The following is a 19696-nucleotide window of genomic DNA, read 5'->3' on the forward strand; positions in this document are numbered from 1 at the left end:
GGACAGCAATGCTAATTTGTCTCCCTGCACATAATGTCAGGGTATATTCTGTGCCTTGTACAAAACGTCTTGTGGACAATATGGACAATATGGCACGACACTGTCAGACTAGGAGAACTTTTATCTTGCCTGATGTTTTCCCCGTCCGGCGGCGAAGGCCACAGACGGCAGCTACCGCCCGCACCAGTAAAGATGGCGGAGGAAGAAAATCCAGCGGATGATTTTGATCAAATTTATTTTTTAAAAGACAGACATGTGCGCTTTTTTCAAAGATGCCTCCAGGTTTTACCGGAGCGATATTCATCGTATGAAACTAGCAGGTACTGAAGGAAATCAACCCTGGGGTTGAGATATAAAGGCCTGTTTTAACGGAGCCGAACAGCAGCGGGCGATCTATCGAGCGAAACGACCCATTCAAACAGAGAGGTGGAAAAATACGAGCTAGCTGTAGGAGACAGAAACGATGGAGCTGGTTTATGTCTAATGCTGGGCTGCTTTAGTGATGACTGTAATTCAGGTTTAATGTATGAGTGCGCTGGATACTGACATAGCTGAACGCTGCGATACACGTAAAGTAGCTAGCTAGCTAGTTAGCCAGCCAGCTAGCTAGCACTAAACGTCTGTAATTGTTGCTGCTAGGAGCTTCTCGTTAAGTCCTCTCTTCTTTATGAGCTTTTAAGAAGAGGATATTTCTTAATGACCTATTCTGTAATGTAACACTGCTAGAGTAACAAAAATAACCTGTCAACCTGGAGCTATAGCTCCTCAGTTACCGGTATCTACAGTTTAGAGTAGCTAGCTAATGCTCTCCATCCTTCCTGTCCTTGAAATGCAGTAAGACCTAAGATGTATAGTCGGCTAAATGTTCCTCAAACTAAATGTCATCATCATCCTCATCTTCTTCACCTTTTTTTAGGTTGACGATAGTATTCTTTGCCCTCTCTGGGCTCGATGTTCTGGATGCCTTGGAGGTTGTGGACAAGCCCAGCTTGATTGAGTGGATCTACTCACTCCAGGTTCTTCCCACAGAGGACCGTAAGTCACGTTTCGGACTTAAAATGTCGAATAATCGTGAATTGAATGCATCTTTACCTGTAGAAAATGTGCAATCAGTCAGAAATACGTTCGTTTACAGTATTTCAGCTATAGTGTATGTAAAACACTGCACATGCTACTGACCATAAACATAAACACTACAGTACAGGGGTTAAATACCCTTAAATAAGCAATAATCGCCTATTGAATACAATTAAGTGACACTGGCGATGTGTTGCTTGAAACAAATGGAAAGAATGAACTGAGCATGTTTACACTAGTGTTTTGATGAAGGAAAAGCCAGCAGATGAGCATCAATACCACTAGATGGCAGCGTTGATGTTTTGAAAGCTGTGAATCTTGACAGTAGTCAAGAGTGCTGATACCTGTCCCTTTCTTATGGCGTCCAGAGTCCAATCTTGGCCGATGCGGGTTCCGAGGATCATCCCACATTGGAGTTCCCTACAATACCTCAAAGGTATGATCCAGTACAAAATCTGATCAAGTTAGGGCTGGGTGATAATATGTGATATTTTATCGTACTGTGATGCATTTTGTAATTGTGTTTCATTACAGACAGTGTAATTAGTCTGGTTTAACTGTATGAAGTGCAGCACATTCTGAGTAAAAGTCACTGAATGGGAGAGTACGGAGCCCCCAAGGAGGCGTGGTGTTTTATATTTGATATTTTTTTTAGGTAAAAGATGGGGTGAGCACCAGATACTATGTAGTGAGCACCCGATACTCGATCCGATATATCGAATGAGCGCATTCTTGCTCTTGAGTGAGCACAATCTTGCAGTAATGCTGTAGCTAGTTTATTGAAGCGTACTTTCAGCTAGGTCTCAAATATAAAGACATAACATTTGTGCTTGCTAGTCGTCATGGACACATTATCACTGAGAGCCATTTAAAACGCATTTTAAGGACATACGGTCTGTTTCGTCGAAAGAACTGCAATAACATAGACGACATAATCATATTTATTCAACAAGAATTGCAAAGCTCAGGTCAGCTCCATGGTTACAGGTGGTATATATTAAAAGGGGCAGTGGTGGCTCAGCGGTTAGAGCGCCGGGCTATTGATAACAGGGTTGTGGGTTTGATACCCAGGCTCGGCAAGCTGCCACTGTTGGGCCCTTGAGCAAGGCCCTTTACCCTCTCTGTTCCCCGGGCGCTGGAGTTGGCTGCCCACTGCTCTGGGTGTGTGTTTGTACTCACTGCCCCTAGTTCACTAGTGTGTGTGTGTGTGTGTGTGTGTGTGTGTACACTGTACAGTGACAAATACGTGCACCTTTACCTTTTTACCTTTACCTTTAAATGTCAAGAAAATGGTTTACAAGGGAAAAAAGATGTTCCTTATCCAATACTACCATGGGCATATGATCTGTCTGGTGCATGCTGGTCACACCCCTTTCTACAATAAAGAAAAAATGGCTCAAGATGAGTTTTAAGGAAGATTGTGTGCCAGATTTTAAAGCAATGTTAATGGTGAAATGTGAAATGCAATGTACAAATGGCATTATTAATAAATATCATGAGGAAAAAGTGTCGAAGCAAAATCTTCTTTACTGCATTACACTATACTGCATTTCACTGCACAGTGACAGACATCCAGACATATATGCACTTATTTTTAGATTATTATTTTTGTATCATTACTAAGTCACCTCTGTATTTTAAGCAACCAACATACATCATTAGCTATACAGCCAGTATAGCTAGCTAACAAAGTAGTAGCAAAATGTTAGTTCGCAAAAGGTGGGACGTATTTGGTAGCTAAATAAAAACTAAAAGTTAGTTACGGATACATTGTAATGGAAAAAAGTTCAAATTGCTGTAGCTAGTAACTTTAATGCTACTTTTAATTGTGGAGTGTTCTAGATAACGAACATTAGCTAACTATGAAGAGAAATACACAAAGCATAAGCTTTCTTTTTGTAGCAAAAATGTGTTGGCATTGCTGTTTAATCTACTTTCACCAACTCTAACATATATTGTGTAGAGAGCAATACAAGCCTTCTAGCTAGCTAAGTTAGCTAATGTTAGCTAGCTATAGATAACTAGCATCTCTCGCAAAGCCAGCCTACATTTATATCACAACTCAGTAAATAATTAATGGGTTTATAGCTGTCCTTACCTTACCTTGTCATCTCTAAGTCATTTTACTTGTTCATGTGTACTGTCGCAAGTCATTAATGTCTTCTTCCATGATGGAGGACCACAAACAGCCTGTGCATAAAGTAGTATAGAGGAACCCAGTGAAAATTTCACAAAATTTCCTGGTGTATCTGGTGCTCACTACATAGTATCTGGTGCTCACCACATAGTATCGAGTGCTCACCACTTTCTTACCTTAAAAGAAAAGTACACAGCATGCCTTCAGGATCCTACTCTGTAGGAGAGTATTTGAATAGCAGTTTTTATGAATCTGTGGCTACTGAGGCTTTTTGTCTGTAATGTATATTGCAGTTAATATCATGTATGGTGAAACGGTCTTTAAATATTGTGATTATAACATTTTTACCATATCGCCCAGCACTAGTTCAAGTGCCCTGTTAGAAAAGCCTTCACATTTGTGTCTGCTAAAATTGGAACAAAGATTACTAGACTGAGGTTCTGTAGCTTTGTTTGCATTACTCATACTTTATATTTGTTTGTGCATGTGTGACCTAGGGCCCTGGATCTCCACATCCTTATGACAGTGGCCATGTGGCTATGACCTACACAGGCCTGGCGTGTCTTCTTATTCTGGGTGACGACCTGAGTCGGGTCAATAAAGAGGCTTGCCTTGCAGGCTTAAAGGCCTTGCAGCTGGAAGACGGCAGGTATGTTGGCTCTGTGGCGTGGTTTCCGAATTCACATCCCTTGTGGTTTCAGTTTTGCCACACTTACCAAAGGTCATATGTAAGCCAGCTTACGGCACAGATAATTGCAAATGGTCTATAGTGACTAGCCACTTTATTAAAACCACCTTCTTGTTTCTACACTCACTGTCTTATATCAGCTCCACTTACCATATAGGAACACTTTGTAATTCTATAATTACAGACTTTTTGATTTCCTGTCCTGCGGGGTCCTTAACATTGAAGGACGGAGTGAAAGGAGGCTAGCAAAGTATGCAGAGAAACAGATGTACTGCAGTCTGTAATAGAGCCAATATGACAATATGTTATCATATCGTGATAAATTTTGTTATCATGATACACAATATGCTTTTATGAGTGTATTGTGGATATCGTCAGTGCTTAAAGAGCACTGGTTAACTGCACATTTCATTACAAAGAGTGTAGTCTCATTTAACTGAATAAAGTGCAGCATATTTTGAGTAAAAATCACGGTACTTGGTATGGGAGAGTTTGGATTGTAGTTTTTAATTTTGTTACACAACAAAATATTGTGATGAATATAATGTATCGTAAAAATTTCTTTAAATATCGTGATATATATATATTTTTACATTTTGCTGAGCTTAGTCTGTTTACAGAACTATAAAGCGCTGCTATATGATAAGTGGCACTGATGAAATGGACAATGAGTGTAGAAATGAAGTGGTTTTAATAGTGTTTGGTTTTAGTCTTGATTTCATAGCTCCCTCTAGGACACACAGCTGTCAGTAGAAAATAGACAGTATAGATTGGATCAAATGTACTGAAGTGAAATACATCAAAGTTTACTGAGCGGTAACAATGTTTTGTCTGCTGTGCAGTTTCTATGCTGTGCCCGAAGGAAGTGAGAATGACATGAGGTTTGTGTACTGCGCTGCTTGTATCTGCTACATGCTGGATGACTGGTCAGGGATGGACTGCCAGAAAGCCATTGATTACATCAGGAGAAGCATGGTGAGTCCGAAGTTCTTCCCCTTTCAGGTTCCTTCCTCTCAAACACAGGCTTGGAGTCCTACAGTAAGGCGCAAATCAGCGCTCTAGAGGCGATTAGGCTTTTATTAAACATGCAGAATGTCTTTATATTCAGGTTCTATAATGTTATACACTTTGATTTTCAATGTTTTATTTACAGATAATGTAAAATATTGTAGTGCAAATATGAAAGGCAGGTGTAGGCATATCCCACATTTAACACTTTTACCACAAGCCAGTTCTTTAGTTACCAACGTACCTAAGAAATGGAAGTCAGAGGGTGCAAATTCTGGCAGTGCACATCACACCGACAGAAAAAAAAGATCATGGTTTCGTACAGCAGGATAATGATCCCAACCACATTTCAGAATCCACAGTGGACTACCTCTGGAGGTATAAGCTTAAACGTCATTGAAAAATAGCAGTACATGCAAGACGACCAGGCATCTTACTAGAGGTCTCTTTACTAGGAGGAATGGACGAATTCTCCTTAACAAGGATTAAAGACTACTAGCGTTTACTAGCTGTGACACTTGACAAAGAGGTGCCCAGTTGTTTGATTCCGGGCCTTTTCCTTTTTTGGCGTTTTGAAACTAAAAGATGGAATAAAGTAATATTGTCTAAATATAAGTCAGATGCCATCTAACTTTATGCCTTGTGGAAATCATATTTTACCCATTTACCTACGCACAGTCACAGAAATTTGACCAGGGGTGCTTAAACATTTGAGTTCACTGTAAGGACTTTTCACTCTCCCAGACTAAGTGCTTAGAATCCTATTTTTTTATTACCACCATGATAGCTTATGTAATGGCAAGTGACATCCACTTTCTGCAACACTTGGTGGCAGTGCTGACAATGAAAGGATCAGATGATGCTGATGATGAGAATGAATGAGAGGGACAAACAAATAAGAAAGTTTAGAGTTAAGTGGAACAAAGGAAGAAGAATTTGTGTCACCGGAATCTGATCTTGGGAAGGATGTGATGTACTGTAGAGCATATTGCCAGTGTCTGACAGGCAGACACTCGCTTATTCTTTAATGGAAGTAACTTGTTTGGGTAAACACAATATTCAGTGTGGCTGCAAATTTCAAAAACAAGTGTTGTCACAGCTCAGAGGTGTTGCAGGTGTAGGTGGGTGTATAGGATCATTATGAAACTGTATTATGAAAGTGATCATTATGTGGAGGACATGTCGCAGAAATAACAAATGACTGATGTTTTTGGGAGTTAATTTACAATTGACTACTAGAAGTCCACATGCTTCCTTCACGTTCAGTAAAGTATCTCTCTGCTTGTCCAGAAATGCACGTGTAACGCAAGCTCCTCCTGAGGGGTGGCTCACTTCCCAGGAGCAAGAGCATAAAAATAACCAATTCTCGCTTTATGCCTACCCCACTATTTAAGGTGTTCTGTAGATCAAGATGATGATGGTGATGATTGTTGTTGTTGGGTTATGGTTTAAATACTGAGCTTCTTAGTGACTTTAGGTCAACCTTGTAATTATCTGTAATTTAATTTGCACTGTAATTCAGTTGTCATGGTCAGCCTTAGTATCCAATTCTTAGATACTCTCCTCTGCAAACAAAGCTTTGAAACATGATGCAATTTGCTAATCATCTCTGCACAAAAGCCAGGCTACGTTACCTCTGTCCTCCCTGTGAACCGCTTAACCCACAGGGGACCAGGCCAGAAAGGGCAAAGAGCAAGCGTGGAAGAGCAGACAGGCTTGTGTTCCGCTCCCTTTATCTGGCTTGTAGAAAATCCACTCTGTTGGTGGGAATTCTAATCTCACAGATTATATAATCCACCCGCGCATCTAGTGGCATTCCTATTTTTGTTGAATAAAGTGAAGTACTATTTTACTATATACTATGTTCTTTACTATGAAGTGCAATGCTTGCTTATTTCTTTACTTATTTATTCGAAGCTGGCTACTACAATGTCGTTTGTAGTTGGGGCTAATAGTGGTCCTGAGCTGCAGGTTATTCTCAGATAGCTATAAATGGAGGGTGTGAAACAAGCAGGAGGGCTCTTCAGGCCAGTAATCCTCTTACGGGTTCTGTTTTTGGAGCTAGACTATTAAACTCTCCCAGGGGGGTGGGAAAGAGAAAGGAGATGCTTGTAGACCTACATATTTGCTTACTACGTATTGTAAATTATTTCAAATGATTTAATTTTTTTATTTGAATCTGTGTTGTTGTGGGTTTTTTTTGTTTGTTTGTTTGTTTGTTTTTTTTTGGGGGGGGGGGGGGTCATCAAATTTGGCACTACCAAAAACCCCAGTTTGGTAGTGCCAATTAACCCATCAGTTCGTAACTCCCCCTACCACTAGCAATGCTCCCGGGTAAAGTCTTGTCTCCGATATATGCAAAACCAGCCACCGCCTCTTTTCAACATGCCATTGATGCAGCTTAGCCAGCATTGCTTTTATCAGCATTGATGTTCTACTTACTCAGTCCGCATGCTTCTTTCTCTTTCCGTGACACTTCTGTATCTCTCAGCTCGTCCAGAAATGCATGTGTAAATTGTAAAATTACGCGTCCCGACTGCAGAGGGAGCCCAGGAGCAAGAAATACCAATTCTCACATAAAGCTGCTTTAAGTAGAAATATGATCAATTGCCTATGTCTGAGTAGAATATTGAGCATATTAAATGAAAACTACACCATCCATTAATGTAATTGTGAATATATTGCTACAACTCGAGTAGCTAGTTCTCTAAGATTCTGTTCTGACTAGAACTCTGTATAATGGTTCTCTTTTTTTCATCAGTCTGTCTAGGAGTTCAGTGATCTCATTATTTTATCCCTGTTTTCCAGTCTTATGACAATGGGATTGGCCAGGGAGCTGGATTGGAGTCTCATGGTAAGTAGGCATGATTGCAGATGGCGTGTGATGTATGTACACATACACACACACACACACACACACACACACACACACACATACACACACATACAAACATATCAGCTCCTTCAGTAGACACCTGCCATCTGGTTCGGCCTTAGAACAGTACAACGAGAGAGAGTTGTGCTCTCCGGTTACTGATGGACCCTGTCTCCAGGCATGTTTCACCATCTATTCATTTCTCTTCAATAGCTACAGCTTAGCCGAGTTTCTACGGCTACTGTGAACACGGTACGGTTCAACAAAAGATCACAGGATATTGCTGTCAGCCTCTTTGATCTGCCCATATCTGTACCTCAAACAGTAATTCACTCATTCGTGGCAGGTCAAACACCTATTATTTAGTGGAACTTCCCAGCAACTGAATGTGATGCTGCAGGGAGTCAATGACTCTCTTCCATGTTTGACCTTGTCACTTTATAGAAATAAACACATTCGGCTCCTCTTGTTCGCTGCTGCCGGATTGCTGAAATTATCACTTCCATTTAGCCTCAAGCATGCAGTTAATCTCGATTTTTGGAAATGTAAGTAAAATTGCAGTAACCCACACATTATCATAAATACAGGAACTCCATTACCTGCCAAATACAAGATTTATACATGGCCTTCCCTGTTAACCTTCGTTGTACCTCACTATTAAGTGTGCAGTTTCCGTGTTTAATTGGCACATTCATGAGAGTTGAATAGTGGTGTTGATGGAGTGCCTGTAGCAACTGCAAATGCTAAATGCTACTATGGGCAGACTACTATAATTGTGCCTCGTCTTTTCCTCAGGTGGTTCCACGTTTTGTGCCATAGCCACGCTGTGTCTGATGGGCAAATTAGAGGAGATGTTCAGCGAGAGAGAGCTGAACAGAATACGCAGGTGGTGCATCCTCAGACAGCAGAATGGCTTCCACGGGCGCCCCAATAAGCCTGTGGATACATGTTACTCGTTCTGGGTGGGCGCAGCACTAGAGGTAAAGGAGATCCCATGTTTTACATTGTTCATGTGTTTTGTTTATTTCTCTAAACCTTCGAACATTTGAGGTCAACTCACTCATCAAAGAAACACACTTCCACAAAACTGGGATTTACACTTTTTCTTCTTTTCCCTTACCACAAGTTTATCAGTTAAGATATGTTAGGTGTCCGAATTGTGCTTCTTTATTTTTACACTGGAGGCTAACTGCAAATTGGGTTAAGTAATCTAAAGTAGACACTATATGGTTAACATCTTACTAATACCCAAAAAATAGATTCAGGATTCCAGATATCATCTATTAGCTATTATCACAGTTTTTTTCTACTATGCAACATCATGCAATCAGTATTTTGAATTGTTCACTGATGTCTAAATAGAGGGTGTTTGACTTTGGTTGTGGTATAAAAAATGTCCATTTACAACCCTGTTATTTGGTCCTAGAATGAAAACAAGTGGTTTTCCCTTATATAGTGGTTTAATGAATAATTAGATTAGCTCTTCTCTGGTTGGCTATTTTACAGCACTACCTTATGTCTTATACGGTTTGCCCAGCTAAGGCTTAGGCTTAGCCTTTAGCCTAGCACAGATATCTGCTCACTTCCCATGTTTCCACTTCCTCTGGGACCACGTTCTGGGACTTCCCTTTCCCTTTACTTATGTAGCAACCCGAGGTCTCCCATCTCCCCCCCCCCCCCCCCCCCGATATCTATTGAGTCTGGCGCTGGTTTGCTGCTCACCTATGTAACTCATAGACATTCTGCGAATCTCATAAAACTAAATACAAAAGTAACTAAAGCACCATATTCTGCAGAATTGGCCGCTGCATGTTACAACCCCAGCGTCTTAGACTTGGGTTAGAATTCTGGTGTCTATATACAAACACTGTTATAAAGCAATTTCCTTGTTCAGCTATGCAAAAGATAATACAGTTGTCCTTCATCCCTGTTAGCTACGTTAGCCCTCGTAACTCCTGTGGACAACTTAAGAAGCAAACTTTGGTCACTAAAGAAAATGATGGTATTGAACATCGATCCAGTCCTCACATTACCGTCTACTTTTCAATACTCCTCAATAAAAATAGCTCATTTAAATCTTGGTTATTCTCAGACTTCATCTGTGGAATTGCTTAAATGTGTGACGCATTAATCACACATCCTTGTGTGCTTTCAGAGAAGGAAAGTTAGCCGTTTTACTGTCCTTACTGCATCAGAGATGGAGTAAACTTGCCTTCTTTAGAAAGATGGGTATTTTTTTTTCCTCACATGTTCAGCTGACAGCTCCATAACTGCAGTTGTACTCTGCCGCTCCGCTGAACGCGTCATGTCTAAAGATATCGGATACTGCTGTGCTACTACGGCTTCAGGATGCTTCTTCAGAGTCGAGCATTGCTGGAGTTTCACAGTATGCGTGTCGAGTTGGCTGTGTAAGTGCACGCATCAGCAATGTGTATTGCTTGTGTGTTGCGTTTGCCCTGAGCACTGACCTTTCACCATCTGCTACAGCTGTTGGCTGTGTGACAGTCTATGAGGAAATGGAGCGTTCAGTTTCTTTACATGCGCTGCAGTAGTTTGCATCTTATTTCCAACTACAGTCTGATTTAGGAAATTTAACAGCAGTCTTTTCACCGCAGCCCCCAAAGCTTTTCAGTGATCTGGTTTTTGCTCACAGATTTCAACACAGATGGTTTTTATAGACATCACTTTCTTTCATTGAGCGCATGGACATGTAGAAAATGAAGTAAAACAGGTGAACAACTTCTTAAAAACTGGTTGTTTTGTTGAGTACAGGTCAGAATAGATAGATTAGGGCCCAGATTTACAGATGGCCATTAAGCCCAGTCAAGAACTCTTTTCTATCAATGGCAACTTTCCATTAAAAAAGCCGGGATTAGGTTTAGTCCCTATAACCGGCCCTGTAGGCTTGGTTAGACTGAAAGAGGCAGTAAGAACTGCATTATTTAGAGACCTCGATTCACAGGTCAGAGCCCAGCCCTCTCAGTAGATCAATTACTGTTATCATTGTAAGTAAATTCCATAAAACCTTAATGATTATGCTCTAGCACTGGCTGCAAAATAAAACAGGTGTGTGCAGATTGCCTTAGGGTAGTTCAGCTAAGTTGAAGCATTTCAGGAATTTAAGATGCTGCACATTAAGTTTACTTTGAAACACTGCGTGTCTGTTGGAAGATTAAAATTAAAAATCAAACTTTTATTGTGCTATAGTTGATTTCAAATAAAATTATATAAAAAAAGTTGAAAACAGCAAAAAAATAGATACCAGGGCTACAATATGTACTTGCAGGACAGCTCTCAACTGTGGCTGCAGAGTAAGATTCATAAATACAGAGATTTTCTGTCTGTGGGACATGACCCACTGGTTGGTCGCACATGAATGCAAAATGTAGTAAAGTATTACAAATAATCCAAAACCCAAGGTTACATTTTGGTGCAGTTTATTAAATTTTTGGGATTACTATGTTATTGAGATGATCACATTGAGGTGCTACCCTTATTTTAGACTTTGTCATTGTAAGGCTTTTTGGGGAAACCCAGCCTTAAAGCTGGCAGCCTAGATCAGAACACATTTCAACTAAACATGCCTAAATATTACAGAAATATATATTAATGTGTTAACCTTGAATAAATACACCTTAATATATTGAGGTGGTGAACGAGTTTAAAAATGAAATAAAATTCATAAAAAAAATTAATATGGAAAATAAATCATCATTTTGTAACAACATTAATAAAGTATAAATAAGCAGTCTTTATTATTTAATAATAATTCACTGTTGTGTGTTAAACAGTGGACTCCAACCATGTGTTTTTAGATTTAGTTTGTTTATTTGTTTTTTCAAAGTTTTTCACTCACCTTTACCCCTGAGTAATGTAACGTGACAATAAATCTGATTTGATATGGTTATGACCTCAATCACTGTCTTAGATATTGCCCATTATATGAGCTGGTATGTTAAAACGGTGTTTAATTTATTTATAATATTTTATAAGAATTATATATAATTTCTATTTTATTACAATTATTTTTATATTCCAGTTCCTATGTCTGAATATTTTTAATAAATAAGTATTCATTACTCTATAAAAGTGTAATCACATTGTTATGGTATTATTATTATTATTATTAGTAGTAGTAGTAGTAGTAGTAGTGGTAGTATATCAGTGGCCTAGAATGGTCTTAAACTATTAAAGCTATTATTTCTGGGACAGCCTGGGTCTCTAGTTTGAAAACCTGATGGGTCATTCCCTTGAGCACACTTCACCTCCATTGCACAACAGTCCGCATTTAACCCGACCCTGGCAGCGAACACACACACCTAGAGCTGTGTAGCCACTTCAACATCTGGGGAGCAATTGGGGGTTAGCTACCTTGCTAAAAGGTGCTTAGCTGGGGATCTATCCAGCGACCTTCCAATCACAAGGCTGCTTCTCTAACCATTAGGCCACAGTTGCCCCCAGTACCTGATCATTGGCATTTCCACAATAATAAAGGTGAAGACACAGAAGACGCATGTGAGCCAAGTTCAGCTGTTGTGTTTTTTCAGCTTCTAGATGTATTCCAGTACACTCATTTTGAGAAGAACCGGAACTACATCCTGTCCACACAAGACAGCCTGGTGGGGGGCTTTGCTAAATGGCCAGACAGTCATCCAGGTAAGATTACTGTTCTCTCTGGAGTGTTGTGCGCACGCACACACACACACACACACACACACACTTATGTGCACGTTTGACATTGTTAGTTGAAACCACAGTGTAATTCAGTACACAGCTCCTGAATGTCTTATTGATGAGTTGTTTGTCCAGACTTGCAAAGCTGAGAGAGAGAGCGGGTTCCGGTTACTGGAACGTGAATTTTTCTATTGACGCCGAGCGTTTTTGTTTTATCCTAGATATTTATAAAAAGATTGCCAGATGGTTGACTGACTTCAATTCGAAGCATTACGTTAAATATGACTGACAAATAATAGTAGACGTGTGTTATGTTCTGTAATGCTCCCTGACTGAAGAAGAACCTGAACATCTTTGAAGGCTGTACTTGTTACATTGATTTATTTGATTACTAATGTGGATTAGTTGTGTTTGCGTTTGACCTCCTCACATGGTCTTTTCATTATAATTCAATTTAGACCACATGCTGTGCAGGAAAATCCTTTTAGGGTGGCTCTCGCGGGAGACGTAAAAGGATCTGAATGCATTATTCATGATCCTAAAGAGTCTCCTCTCTCTGTAATACGCCACACTCGCCTGATTTTGATCTTGTTGCATTGATATTGCCCTTGCTGCCTAAATCAAAACTGTCCAATGAGTGGTATGATGTGTGTGTGTGTGTGTGTGTGTGTGTGTATATATATATATATATATATAATATAATTTTCAGTGTGGAACTGTCCATGCAAAAGTTTGGAAACCCTTTATTACAGTTCAGTGTTGTTGATTTTCTAAGTGAGTAAATACATATTTACTAGAGGCACCATGGTTTTAAGGTACAATTACTGTTTATTTCTTGAATTACAATTTGCCCTAGTTTTGTGGTTGTTTTAATTTTTTCCAATATGTTAAATTCAGCAAATATGTAGACGTTATGCTCAACAATTAGCAGAAAATTGTCATATTTAACTTGTTTTTATAGAGGATGTGTTTAGTTAAACATGTCATTTAAACAGCTATAGGTTCTAGCTATAGGTTTATTATACACTCCAAATTATTAAACCCCTTTTTGTAAATTAGATTTATTAGCACAATGTACAAACATTCAGCTTTTTGCAATAAACCAATCAAACAAGAACAGTTTCAGGAGCTAAGTGTGCTAAGAGTTGCCTGGCTTAAACCCCATACCATTGACCATGAGGAATGGGCTGAGATTCCACAGGAACACGGCCAGACGCTGGTGTCTTACTTTGCATCCTGTTTATAGCAGGTCATAACAGCAAAAAGATAAACTACTAAGTACTACAGACCCTCATCATGAAGGGGTTGAGAAATTCTGAGACTGCAGTAGTCTGTAAAACTAGAATTATGGGTTGAATTTGGAGAAAACATTATCTGCTAATAAACCTAATTTCCAATATGGGTTGAATATTTTTAGTGAAACTGTAGCTTAACCAGCATCATTTATTTGGGTATGTTACTCTAGAAAAAGAGAAGAAATTCCCTTAATTCCAGTTAAAGCAAGCCGTGACAGAATTGTAACAGAAGCCTGTCTTTATTAAATACCATGCTAATATTCCATTCAGCAGCTTAATCATTTGTAGCAGTTGCCATATGTGTGCTGTTCAGCTGACCTATTTTCTTTAAACCCCCCACCCCCTCCCCCCCTTTCCATCACAACCTCCTGCGCCTCAGACCCTCTACACACGTACTTCGGCATCTGCGGCCTAAGCCTGATAGGCGAGCCCAACCTACGTAAAGTGCACCCAGCCCTCAACGTCAGCGACAGGGCCTTCGAGTACCTGCAGCAGCTGCACCGGACGTGGCGAGAGAGCTGCACATGACCTCGTGCAGCCCACCAACCCCCTACTCCCCACCCCACTAATATCCACATCAAGACCACAGCAGCCTACAAGCCATGTGCAGCCCCCCCAGCAAGTCCAGCCTCGCCTCTCTGAAGCCCAGCCTCATTCACCATAGCAATAGAAACTGAGTTGACCGGGACCGTCTCCCAAAACGGAGGGAGGGAAGAAAGAGGGTAGGGAGGAAAGAGGCGATGAATAAATTATATACGGTCCGGCATGATCTATTATTAAACGTGACACTGTCAGAGCCTCGCTGCTTGGCCTGTGTTGAAAGTTCATTTGGGTCGTCCGCACATGAACAAGAGTGTTTCTTCTCTTTTTTTTTTTTTGTGGAGGAGGCATTGAGAAAGGTGAAGGCCCTTGGTTAGGGTCAACTTTCTCTCTCTCTTTTTTATTTTTTTTTTTTTGCCTTGTATCAATGTTTTGTTAAGGTTTGGTGTTTTGTTCACCAAGCATTTCTTTTTATTACTCTACATAAAAGCAATCTAATAATGCTGGTGATATAGGTTAGAATATTCATTCAGTGCAAATTCTCCTTTGACCATTCTTTACAAGATTCTTTACAGGATTTTTTGTTACCACAAATAACATGCATTGTATGTTATCGTCCGATAATAGCTGATGTTTTTTAGTAGGTATTTTACTCTACAGACTGCTCACTCTTCTCATTGAATGTGCCTCAGATAAGTTAACTGTGCATCCTACCTTTTGAACAATTTTTTTTTCTTCACTCTTGCCTGTGTTGCTGCAAATTGACGTCTCTTCTCAAGAAGACACTTGAATGTTCGCTTCATCAAGGTTAAGGAAAACAACAAAAAAAAGAATTTATTTTTTCTATACCTATACAGATATCATTGTAAGGGATGTCAACAACGGCACTCACCTTTCTATTATTAAGACTATTATGAAGTGCTGATACTGTAAATTGCAATTGTGAGTGAATCATGAATTAAGTAATTGTACTCTTATGTCAGATAATTAAATGTTTATAACTGTGCTGGTGAGGCAGTGCATATTTAATTGGGAATACAATAAATTGATGAATTTTCATTGTGTTCCGTCAGTGGTGTTTTTTTTTTTTTTATTTTTTTTTATTTTTATTATTTAAATTTAATTTCTAACTAAGTGTGTTAAGGGCCCTATCTTTCAACCTGCCCGTTGCGATGCTCATTGCAGTCTCTATACCATGCCAGCAGTCTAGTTTCACAGACAGCACCTGGCTCTTAAAGAGTATGGCAAGTGGTCCCTAAAATAGGGCCCTACATCAAAAGTCAATTTATCTGATTTTTAAAAGCTTCTATAAAGGAAAAATTAATTTCTGTAATTTAAAAGAAAGTTGCCACAGAGTTTTGGGCCCTATAAAAAAATTTACATTCCCAACATACAGACCCAACAATGTTGCCAAAATACCCAATTGATTCATTTTTCAGAGCTTTTAGAATTGTCATAGCGTTTCCCTCCATTAGGCATTGCTGATCACCATGATGCTACCACCACCATGCTTAACAGTTGGTAAAGTGTTCTTAGGCTCTTAAGTCCTTTAAACATACCTTTTGTCGTTAAGGCCCAACAACATATCTAACCAAAGAAAGATGAAAACTTGTGCATCAAATTATTATTTTTTTTTTCTATTTCAGATGTATGCAGTACGCTCATTCTGACCCACAAAAAGAATAGTTCAAAGAAATCATTGGAAGCCCAATATTGCCATGGCTTTCATATCCATGGGAAGTGTATGTAAACTTCTGATCACAACTGTCGCCCCACTGCTACATTAGTCACTGTCGCATGTGTGCATTTTAACTTTTCAGTTTTTGAACTCGACAAAGTAATTAGTAAATAGTGGCGCCACTTAATAAGCAGGCCGCTCTGAGTCGATAGCCATGTCTAGCAGTATTGATTCAGAGGAAATGTAATTCTGGCTATTGCTGCAGTTTGCACGGTCAGTGATCTTCCAGTAAATAAGGTGAAGTTAGCTTTGATAAATCGGAAGCAAAGTTAACTAGCCCCAGCTGAATGGTATGACTACTCTTCAGCATATATAATCATAGTCTCCCATCATTTATGACCCTTGATAATAGCTTTAATAGCAGTTCACTATTAGTTAGTGTTTGGTAGTACCTTAGGTTAGGAGAAGACATCTGCAGCCTTTAATCCGGCTTAAACAAAGTATAATGGAGCCCTCTAAAAACCTGTTAAATCTTTTCTTTTTTTTCTTTTTTTTTTTTTTGCTTCAATTTTACTTAAACCAATAAGACACGTTTTAGATTAACCTGAAATTTATGAAACACTCATAACTATGCAGTCATTTTTGTGAGAAACTGCTTTTCACAGGAACTAAGGTACTGTACTTAAAGCTAGCAGCCTATGTGTTTTCTCTGAGGCAAGCTGCAAGAGTCATTTACTTCTCAATCATGACAGAGAGATACTAGGATTAATCACTTGAGACTCACCTCCTCTGGCATCGCCACGTTCACACACTAGATAACAGCAAACTAAAATCAGTCTGCAGGTACATCAGTTCTTGGAAGATAACCACTGACGCCTCTTCTTCAGGACTGCTGAGCCAAGACACTACTGGGAACTTCCCTTAATATTTATTATATCAAGTCCATAAAATATACAAGACTTGCATGACTATAAGTGTGAAATTCACATTTTCAGAAAGGAGAGGATTTGAATGATTTTCAGACCCAACCCACTACCTCACTGGACTGAGGTATGGCTCAGTTTTCCATACCAACAAGAAGAACACGTCTTTATAAAGAACCTTTACTTCAAGAAAAGGATCTATACATCCCACATACAGTTCTACACACTAATACATCTCTATTAAAATATGGTTCTATTAAAACAATTACTCTAAAAACCCATTCCTACTAACAACTAATTAAACTGTGTTGATCTTTGCTTGTTTATATTAACATCTCTATCAATCTAACGATCTCTATTCCCCCTGATCAGACTTCTGGGTTTAGTATTTTATGTACTTATGTACTTCTGTGACATTTTAGCCTTGTTTTTCATACTGTATATTCATCTGTTATGGTTCCTCCTTTTTGCTTACCACTTTTGCCATTGGCTTCCTCACTTGGAGCTTGGACACAGATGTCTGTAAAGCTGCTTTGTGACAACGTCTGTTGTTAAAGTGCTAGGTATAACTTGGACTGGTTCTTCTATGGCGTTGCTCAAAGAACCTTTTGTAGCACCTTTTTTTAAGAATGAAGGGCATTTATCATACACTTTTCTTGTATCTCCACCCCCAAATGTCCATGCCTGCCATTTGTGTAGGGGTTTATTTACCAAAACCAGTTGCAATTCCTTTTTTTCAACCTCAGAAACAAACAGGCAGTTTTTCTTACTGTATCTTTAAGACTGACTTATGTAAATGAGCTCTGTCCTGACTGGCTGGCTGAACTGTATGTTGCCTCATTCATAATTCAGTCTGGGCTGAAGCACACTGTGGTGTTATGAAACAAACATTTTGGGATCAGGAACATGTCTGAAACCTCTCCTCCCGATCTAACGTCCTATAAATACCATCTCTACCTTGTTCACGTGTCCATGACAAGTGCTTGCAACCCCACACCACCCCGTCACCTCCTTTTACCGCTGTCAAATCTCTCGTTTCTAGCTCTACTTAACAGAGAAGGGGAACTCTTCTCAGTCTCCTTCCAAATCATCATCTGCTGATGGAAAGGTCCCAACTTGTAGATTGATACCCAACAGTGTGGATGGGCGGGGCTACACTGCTGTGGGCTGACCAGGTGGATGGATGTAGGCGCACTGGTTTTTGTGACATTATATCTGTGTATTTTGTTTAATGCCTTTGTTTTGTTGGGAAATGTTATATATTTTACTCTGCATCAAACAGGCGTGTGGCCACATTTGGGCATTATGGAAATGATGGCAATGTGCAGTTCAGAGTTAACCTCAGGCTCTGAACAGGAATAGCATCACATGATTCACTGGTCTTTCTCTGTGGCACAATTCTAATTTTCTCTCTACTGGGTCGTGTCAGTAATGCATAAATTTCCCCATGGCATGCGAGCCTTTGTTGGATTTTATTGGTTGCCAAATGCTTGACCTAATTGCATTATTTGCCCATGAACAACAAATGCGTAATCTAAACTCCTTTTTTTTTTACACTGTGACCTGATAACCAGCCTAAAATAGGCCATTATTATTTAATGAGAAATTATCATTTAATTATTCAATTTTGGCACACAAGTACTCACATGACTTTCCGGTAATAAGCATGACAAATTAAAATGATGCCACGTTCACAGTGCACGTCTGCCATCTGCAATCACAGTCTTTCCATGCAGAAATGATTCTTTGACAATATAATGATCTACAAAAGAACCATTTAGGCATCTGAACAGTTCTTCGGGTTGTCATTTTATGTCTATCCAAAAGTTTGTGGACGCCCCTTCTAATGATTGCATTCAGTTGGTTTAAGTTTTTAAGTTACATTGCTGACACAGCTTGAATAGTCCCTGTAGAAAAGTATTGCCAAAAGAATAGGACTCTCTGGAGCAGATAAACATGAACCTATTGGCTCTACGCCTAATGCGGTGTGGACTAAAGGGGTATAAAGGTATGAGCTGTGGAGCAGCAGAACTCTGTTCTCTGGAAGGATGGTGCCTCATCCAGTACTTTTGGAATGAATTGGGGAATTGGGGGTGGGGTGAGGTGGGGTGAGGTGGACTTTGAAGGGTGTTCTTGACTTGTCTAGATGTTGTGAAGGGTTTTTCATTTTCATCATTTCCTTTAGTTGTCTTTCATGGTTTCCAGGTTTGTTTGGTTTTTGCTGATCTCACCAGGGCATTCTTTCTTTGTAAGAATGAACCAAAGTGTTGATTTAGCCACCTCTGAAGTTTCTGCTAGAGTTGTCTTGTTTCTTTGATGGCCTCCTTCATTTGCATCAACACGTTTTTGGACCGCATGTTGAGACTTCCCATGGGCAGCTACCAAATGCAAATTCGACACTTGGAATCAGCTCCAGACCTCTGTGTTTAATGGGGGAATAATGGGAGAACAGGCCACACCTGGTCATGCTTTTTAATGCTGTATCAGTTAATTGTCCAGTTACTTTAAGGTCTGCGAAAATTAATGCAAAGATTGTTTGTGAATCCTAAAGTGTAGATGTTAAAATTACGCACTTTACAGAAGCAATCTTGCAGAAACAATGTCCCTGTCCAAATACTTCCAGACCTGACTTACTGACCTTTCTTATATTAGCTTATATTCACTATTTTACTTAGTGATCAAAAATGCATAAAACAGCCTTTTTGAGGCAGCCTCTTTACAATCATTTCATTTATTTGAATGCATGTATATTATGCATTTGATGGGTTTTAAAGCTCATCAGTGTAGTTGAATGATCAGGT

General features: G+C 39.5%; 1 protein-coding gene across 1 annotated transcript; it reads left to right on the forward strand.

Moving 5' to 3' along the window:
- The first annotated feature begins 165 nt into the window (after positions 1-165).
- On the forward strand, positions 166-15353 carry pggt1b (protein geranylgeranyltransferase type I, beta subunit). Its single transcript, XM_072681900.1, has 9 exons — positions 166-320; positions 917-1035; positions 1446-1513; positions 3712-3863; positions 4745-4877; positions 7719-7764; positions 8581-8765; positions 12333-12441; positions 14134-15353. Exons 1-9 carry the CDS (start codon positions 193-195, stop codon positions 14280-14282), a joined length of 1089 nt encoding a protein of 362 aa, XP_072538001.1. The 5' UTR covers positions 166-192; the 3' UTR covers positions 14283-15353.
- Positions 15354-19696: the final 4343 nt, after the last annotated feature.

The sequence above is a fragment of the Salminus brasiliensis genome, chromosome 6, assembly GCF_030463535.1.
Source record: "Salminus brasiliensis chromosome 6, fSalBra1.hap2, whole genome shotgun sequence".
NCBI classification, from domain to species: Eukaryota; Metazoa; Chordata; class Actinopteri; order Characiformes; family Bryconidae; genus Salminus; species Salminus brasiliensis.

What these genes read in the sequence shown, in the direction of transcription:
- pggt1b (XM_072681900.1), top strand. Translation starts at nt 193, where the DNA reads ATGGCGGAGGAAGAAAATCCAGCGGATGATTTTGATCAAATTTATTTT. An exon ending in GGTTCTTCCCACAGAGGACC is followed by an intron (nt 1,036 to 1,445) that starts GTAAGTCACGTT and finishes TATGGCGTCCAG; the next exon opens with AGTCCAATCTTGGCCGATGC. An exon ending in ATTACATCAGGAGAAGCATG is followed by an intron (nt 4,878 to 7,718) that starts GTGAGTCCGAAG and finishes CCTGTTTTCCAG; the next exon opens with TCTTATGACAATGGGATTGG.